Here is a 7,852-nt window from a genome sequence, read left to right as displayed (position 1 = left end):
TTGCAAATAACACTAGTAGAAAAATTTAACCATATCACACGTGACTTCCTGTCTGAACGCCCCGTGCTACGTCACCAAAAGCAAGAACCCGCTATCGGACCGCTGCCAGATGCTGAGTGTGCTGTTTCATCAGATTCAGTATATTTTCGCTTGCTTTACAACTTCACTAAAACATTTGTCTTAAGAGGAACAAAAAAATGTTTCTATTTCATATTCAACATCAAAATGGCGAATTCCGTTTCATCCACCACATATCGTAAAACATACCAGCATTTAAAAGGACTTCGGGGCGAAGTGGAAACTGGTTAAATATTAACGGAGATAAAAGCTACACATGGCTCGAAGCTTGGACCTTGTAACCAATAGAAACGCCTGCCTTTTATCCTGTCGTAAAGTTACTGTCAAACCGGAATACGGCACGGTGGCACATGTAAAGTGGAGCTGTGTGTTTCGGACTTGGAAAGAAGAAATGTGATATAAAATAAGACAAATGTTCCCGATCGCTGGACGTTTTGGGGAAGTCGAAGGCTGTATTTTTAGTTAATTCCGAATGCTTACTGAGTGATTTTTCAATCTGAGATGTTCCTGGCGGTTTATAGAAATATCTTAGTAACTTGTGCGAAACGGCAAGTGTTGAGCTTTGCAAAGAGTTGTATCGCAGCTGGTCAGACGAGGGCTGCTCCGAGCTCGTGCGTTTGGAGGAATGCATTAACATCTTGGGGACATAAAATGTCACAGAAGTGTCTCTGGAGCGAGAAGAAATTTCTCCAGAGAGTGAAAGTGACGCTTTCTTCTTTGGGGGAGTGGCCCAGGCTGGGGCATTTTCCGTCGGATAAACTACATGGTCATGTATCAACTTATAGAACTGCCTTTCCTGAACCTTGGGGTGGTCGACAAATGCCTGCTTTTTCATTGGGTGCCCAACTAACAAACCAGGGAAGCTGTCAGATACAGAAAAGGACACATCCTTACAGTCCAGCTGTAAACAGTTCGGCAATCTCCATGTTAAACCCTAAGCCCCTTATGCAGAGCGTCTCCCATTTCAGCATAACCGGAAGTTCATTCGTACTTCAGGGTTACAGGGGGTACAGTAACTCTGCAAAGCCCAAACCTCAGGGCGATGAAGGCTCTTTACAAAGGGATACGTCAAAGGAGCGTGACTTTACAAAGCCATCAAAAGAAGGGTTGTCAAATTTTAAAGAACTGGTAAGCGTCCTGGACAGAACTCCATATTAACTTTAAAAAAAATACGTTTAAGTCCCGTCTCTTTAAAATTAAACATCAGTGTATGGTAACTTTGTTACTGGACATTAATATGAACTTGCTTAGCTTAACTAGCAGTGGTGAGCAATGTTTTTTTTTTATTATATGATTCAATAACCAATTAAGGAAAAGTAAATGGATATTTTCTAAATATATTCTGAGATTGGTCATTTTTGATAGTAACATGAGAAACTGTTTAACTGTTTTAGTATGAAAATCCATGGACCATACCAAATTTCCTGTGCATGGCCAGAATTGCTCTGGCCCCAGTCCTGGGATACTTGATTGTGGAACAGTGGTTTCATCTCTCTCTTGGCCTCTTTGTTTTAGCTGGAGCAACAGATTTGGTAGGTTATTTTTAATTTATTCAATGATTAAAAATGTAAAATAGTATTGGCACTTGGTTAATTTTAAGATCCGTCTTCCAGCTAATTATCCTGGATAGGGTGACTATTTTTACGATCCTGAACAGACTTATTTAATGAATATTACATCTAACCACTTGCATACCACCAATCAGTCTTCATGGCCTTATTTTTTTATGTATGTATTTAAATTGTAAATTAAAGTACTTGTATATTAAATTGATCATATTTTAAATGGATTCTGTTTACAGCTGGATGGGTACATTGCTCGCAACTGGGCCAATCAGAAATCAGCTCTGGGGAGTGCTCTCGACCCATTGGCTGATAAAATACTCATCAGTGTGCTATATATAAGTTTGACTTATGCCAGTCTTATCCCAGGTAAGCAAAATCAGCAGGACATAGTTGCAGTGGACTGGAGTGTTGGCATTTTGGCATCAAATTTCATATCCCTGGAATTGTGAAATTGTTGAAGTCTTTATCTGCAACTTTCCCTGTACTAGTGGCTAATCTTAACCTCATTAACAAACCCCAATACACTCAATCTTGCTAGTGTGTTTTCTTATGTTTTATTTTAATAAATATTTGCAGCATTACTCACTTATGCAATCACATTGCCAGCAAATGTAATGTCATTAGATAGTGGCCTGCCAATCCTGAATTATTTGACTGTCTTTATGTTCTTAGTAAAGTTTTAAGTATGTTTTGAATACTGAGGATTTCACTATAAGGAGAGTCTCCAAATGTTTGCCCCAGTACCTGTGCTGGATTTCTGTGAGTCATTGTCTCTCTCACTAAGTTGTGTTTTTAATAGTGAGCTTTGTCTCTCTCAGCTCCTCTTACGGTGTTGGTGATCTCCAGAGATGTGGTCTTGATTGCTGCGGTTTTCTATGTTCGCTACAAAACGATTCCCCCTCCGGCAAGTACACTGGTCGCCTGAATGTGTGCAGTGACATGTCTGTCCGATTACACTTAACCTGGAGATCTGGTAGTGGTGATATCTACGTAGATACAAGCATGAACTCTGTGCCATTTTGGCTTCCAGCACAGACTTTGGTGTTTCTGTACCAATGAGAAGGTTAACCACCTCCTTTCTTCTCTGTTCACCCACAGCGGACGCTCAGCAAATTCTTCAATCCCTGCTATGCTACAGCTCAGCTTAAACCAACGTCCATCAGCAAGGTACCTTGCACATTTTTTGCACTGTGCCTTTTCTGTTCCATTATAACATTTTCCACTGATTTACTACAATAAAATACCATTGGGTTTTCAACTTGTTCCACTTTTGATATAATAGTTAATTTAAAAGTCTTTATTAGATACATTCTAATGCTGATTGTGAGATATAAATTAGTCTTAATATGGGTCCCAAAATCTGTAGGAGGTACATGCAGGCAAGTCAATTGTTCTACTTTTGGTAGGTGATCTAGGGATGAAAGTTACCAGTTTCATGGTGAACCACGGTAAAACTAAATACCATCCAGCATCAACCAAATTTGATGCTGGATGGACTGTGATTGTTTTTTCCTGGCTGTCACATGCTGTGTAACATTTTAGGAGACCTCTTGAAATAAATTATGAGCGGACACTTAGGTCTGAAGGAAAGTTGTCAATGTCCTTTATTCTTAAGTGTAAAAGTAGGACTGAATTGCGTTATTGGGAGTTGATAAGTACTTACACTGCTTTGAATATGGGTCCTGATCCTGAATTTAACTATTAAGCTCTTAAAGGGATTTTTTGTGTGATTTTAAAGGTGAACACTGCAATCCAGCTTATACTTGTGGCGGCATCACTGGCTGCCCCGGTATTCCAGTACACGGACAGTGTGTTTCTTCAGACCCTCTGGTAAGCATGTCCACAATTGCACACTTGAATATTCAAGTCCTCTGATGATCCGAAATGCAGGAAATCTTGAGTTGAGTGTTTTATGTACTCTGTAGTTTCTAAATCAGTATTTTTAAGGAAGCTTAAAGTGGCATTTTTCTGTTTTCATAATATAAATTCCAATGGTATATTGACTCAGGTGTTGATTTTAAAAGCGTCAGGTAGTGTGGGCTGTGCATTGTCCTAGTAGCTTGTGCTGTAACTTCACCCATAACAGTGTGGTGGGTTTCATTCCCGTCTCAGCTTCTGTATATATGGAGTTTCTGCCCATATTTGCATGCATTTCAGCCTGCAGTCCAGATTAGGTGAATCGGTGTCTCATGAGTTTTCCTTAGTGTGTGTTTGTATGCTAAAAGTAGTTCTTAGAATCCAGAACCCTGTACTAGGTACACAGATGGAGTTACAATGCAGGGCAGTTGTAATGACCGTGTGTCCGACAAGCAAGCAGGGAGCAGGGAATCCGGGTCAGGCAGACGGAAATCCAGAACACAGGGTTTATTTGCAGGTGAGGCACAAAGACGCAGTACAAACTTCAATGACAGGACTGGGGAAACATACTTGAACGCGGACTTAAATACACATGACTATTTGGAAATAACGAGAAACAGCTGATGACATCGGGATTTCACACGAGGTTAATGAGGGGGGCGTGGCACACAGGAGGATCGGACGATCGGGCATGACAGCAGTAATTGCTCAGGCAGTGAGTTATATATCCAGAGGTGTTGAGATTTATTTCTCTTTGTTGTTCCATTTACAGGTTTATAACTGCACTGACAACTGCGGCATCTGGTTACAGTTACTACCATTATGGGAAAAAGACTGTAGAGGTCTTAAACAAGTCAAAGTGATTTTTCCATAAGAACAGAGGATTATTTGGAGGTGGTGTTTAGAAAATCGTGTTGTAATGACAGCCTGGAAACTACTATGAAGAACCAGACTGAATTTCTACATCTGCTGTGTGGGAACTGATCCTATGAATTTTAGAAGGGAAGGGCTTCTTTTGTCGTATTATTTAATATGATCTTAAATTGAGAGGACATTTTCTCATTGAATCACATGTAAATGCCTTGTATACAAATAAAATACAAAATCTGTGTTGTGTTTTTTAAGTTTGTCTTAAGTGATCATATAAACACACAAGATGCACCAACAGACTTCTTAAAATTAGTGAAACTCACAATGATTCATTATTTCTGTAAAAACTTTTTTAGTCAAAAGCATTTACAGTGGGTATTACAGACATGTATGACTATGTGGGTCTAACTGAGTTAAAATGCCCCCTTATCAAATGTCCCCTCTGATTCTGCTTTTCTTATGATAGGTCACGTGTTGGGCTCAAGTGTCAGAACTCCAAGCGTGAGTTGTTCACAGAGACACAATGTTTAAACCAGTTACAGTTAACATTGTTAATCCATAATGCCTAGTTTGTGTTGGGGAAGCCAGACCAATTTCAAATTAACCAATCTGTTTTGAAATTCAAGAAAAATAAATTACTGTTCTGTACTATTGACATCATGTACAATACTTCACTTTGCTGTAGGTTTTCAAGGATAACCCACTTAACAGACCTTGGCCTGTATCTTAACATTAATGGATGAGCCCATTCTATATTGTGGGTATTGATACGTTCAGGGATGATAATCAAACTGGATACATTAATACATTTACATTTTAACATTTTTACATTTTTATAATGGACCCCTAACCTGTACCCTAAACTTCCTGACATAAACTTCATGCTGAGTGCGATCCTGTACTGAATAAGCAATATGGGAAACCAGATAATTATGCTTTACCTAATGCAAAAGAAATTAAAATTAATGCTTTAGTAAGGAACAATGGGTTTGAACCCATTTCGACAGACCAATCAGGGGTTTTTAAATTACAGTTTTGAGAAAGGTATGAATAGTTTCAGGAAATGTAAACAATTGTGAAATCCTGTTAAAAATAAAACAAACCTGGTGCAATAGATAGATAGAGATACTTTATTTATCCATAAGGAAAGTTAGGTACAAATACAAGCGTTAAAAAAGCAGTCAAGGCAATCACAATCAATAAAGCACTTTTAAGTAAACGCGCTTCTCGAGTAACTTTTTGAACACACGACACAACAGAAAGAATGGCCAACGTAACAGTGAATTAAATGGTAGGAGGTTCCCCCAGTTTTCAGGCGTGACGCAGCCGGCCTGCCACATTCTCCCGAATGCCCCGCTTATCTCCGAAAAGGAGGTTACATTAGGCAGTGCAATACACAGCGTCATTTACGTTTACATGTGTGAGGGCTACGCCATGCTCCCCCGTGCATTGAAACATGCGCGCAACCTTTGATTGATCCCAGCGCCGAGGGGAGTGCGCGCTTCCCGCCGTAATGATCCAAGACAGGCTACCCCCGAAAATCTCACCTTGGCAGCTATTAAGATAAGGCTGCGCCTAAAACATTTAGCTTGGTGATATTCACGTTACATTTCAGAACGATCGAATGCCTGGAGATGTTGCATTTTTGTCTGATTAGTCTCAAATCTGACTAGCACCTGAAATTATTAAATATTTACCTTGCAAAGCCATATGCTACTTATGTGGTACATTTGGGATATGTAGTGAATATTGTTATTCAGTATTTGCCCACAATGCATTCGGTAGATTTTTTTTTTTTTTGAATACTTTCGTCTTCGCAGTATTTCTGCACCTTTAAATTAAATAGGCTACATTTTCAATTGACGTTTTACCACTATACCAAAAAGTAGGAAATAGTTACACGGGCTACATCAAACGTGCCCAAGATTTTGAGAACGGGCCAGTGGGATTTCTAGATCTCTACCACAATTTGGTCTGCTAACATGCTGTTCCTGTTTACTGTGGTAGGAATGCACGCCGAGTAGCACGTTATTTCCGTAAGAAACATAAATAACGCGGGTTGTAATTTACATGCTCCTAATATTTTCCATAAGAGTTCGCTCAAGTTCAACCTCCAGTTAATATATTCAGTAAATCAATAGGGATTCAACTGAAAGTTAAAAGTTGGAAATGGAGCCAGGACCCTCTGTTTGTGACAATGATAAAAATCACAGTCTTGCAACGTGATTTTGTTGGTTGTTGATCCTAATTTGCACAGTGATGGACTGGCTTTAATTCCAGAGCCCTGCCTTGTGGCTTCGATTTCCTGGGATAGGTTCACCATGACCTTGGATAAGTGGATAAGGAAAATGGATGTAGCACATTAAGAGGCAAATCCTGCTTTATGAACCAATATGCAGTTTTAGGATATTAATACTGTGGTTTTAAAAAATGGAAGAATTTAGGTCCTGCGTTCCATATATTTATACAGCAGGGGTCTCCAACTCCGGTCCTTGAGAGCTACTATCCAGTATGTTTTCTATCCTACCTGGCTTCTGATGAACCAAGTTCTCAGGTAAATACCAGGACCAGGTGTGGCTCATCAGAAGCCAAGTGAGACAGAAAACCTACTGGATAGTAGCTCTCCAGGACCGGAGTTGGAGACCCCTGTTATACAGTTTATATGGCTGGTTTTATGGGTACTGATATTTGGTTTTAATTACATCTTCATATTTTACTATCAATATAATATGTTGATCCATATCTCCAATCTATTGTGGAGGACATTGTACTACAGCTGGCTTTCTTATTGATTTCCAATTAGGAACCATTATAGCTACCTGGCCTCACCATTCTGAGTTTCAAATTCTTAAGTTGTTCTTTTGATTATGTTGAAACATTCCAAAGTTTTCCTTCGCAGCCCATAACTACTTCATAGTTATTTCCTATCCTATTCCCATCAGTGGCTGTACTAGGAAAGACAGAACTGTGCTGTTTGAAACAACAGAGGGAAACATTGCACTAACATTTTACATTTTGGTTTGCAACCTTTTGTTGTTACATTTCAGCATCTTTATTAGCTAGCTAGATAGTGAATCTACACTACTATATTCCTGATTACATTAAACCTTCTATTAAGTAATTGATTTTTTTGTCAGACCCAACTATTTCAATGCAATTGCTAATAACTAAAAATAATTATTTTAAGGCTCTTTTGTTAGGCCAGAGAAAATTGTTATGCACAAGCTACTGGTTATGAAACTGCAGTCCATATTGTCACAAAGGTCTGTCAACATTCTCAGTCCAAGCTAAGTGTATATTTTTAGAAATTAGACCCAACCGACTAATGACTAAACTAAAGGACATTCTTTCATTGTAGCTCACTTTCAACACTAGGACAGCAATGACCGTTGACAAGTGTCCCACAGTGTTACTTTAAATCAAAAGACACAATGAAAAAACACGGGTCATTTCACACACACCCCCCCCCCCCCCCCATCACT

The 7,852-nt window shown here is 39.2% G+C and overlaps 1 protein-coding gene across 1 annotated transcript; it reads left to right on the top strand.

The window, feature by feature from the left end:
- Nucleotides 1-75: 75 nt before the first annotated feature.
- crls1 (cardiolipin synthase 1) lies at nucleotides 76-4,609 on the top strand. Its single transcript, XM_023839249.2, has 7 exons — nucleotides 76-1,206; nucleotides 1,473-1,610; nucleotides 1,880-2,009; nucleotides 2,462-2,547; nucleotides 2,742-2,810; nucleotides 3,382-3,473; nucleotides 4,273-4,609. The coding sequence occupies exons 1-7, from the start codon at nucleotides 580-582 to the stop codon at nucleotides 4,361-4,363; spliced, it is 1,233 nt and encodes a 410-aa protein (XP_023695017.2). The 5' UTR covers nucleotides 76-579; the 3' UTR covers nucleotides 4,364-4,609.
- Nucleotides 4,610-7,852: the final 3,243 nt, after the last annotated feature.

The sequence above is a fragment of the Paramormyrops kingsleyae genome, chromosome 14 (genome assembly GCF_048594095.1).
Source record: "Paramormyrops kingsleyae isolate MSU_618 chromosome 14, PKINGS_0.4, whole genome shotgun sequence".
NCBI classification, from domain to species: Eukaryota; Metazoa; Chordata; class Actinopteri; order Osteoglossiformes; family Mormyridae; genus Paramormyrops; species Paramormyrops kingsleyae.
Note: the sequence above shows the minus strand (reverse complement) of the source record. Positions and strands in the feature narration are given on the sequence as shown.

Bases quoted from the DNA above. Each gene is read 5' to 3' on its own strand.
- crls1 (XM_023839249.2), top strand. From the start codon at position 580: ATGTTCCTGGCGGTTTATAGAAATATCTTAGTAACTTGTGCGAAACGG. The intron at 2,010-2,461 runs GTAAGCAAAATC...TGTCTCTCTCAG, and splicing joins TTATGCCAGTCTTATCCCAG to CTCCTCTTACGGTGTTGGTG. The intron at 3,474-4,272 runs GTAAGCATGTCC...TTCCATTTACAG, and splicing joins GTGTTTCTTCAGACCCTCTG to GTTTATAACTGCACTGACAA.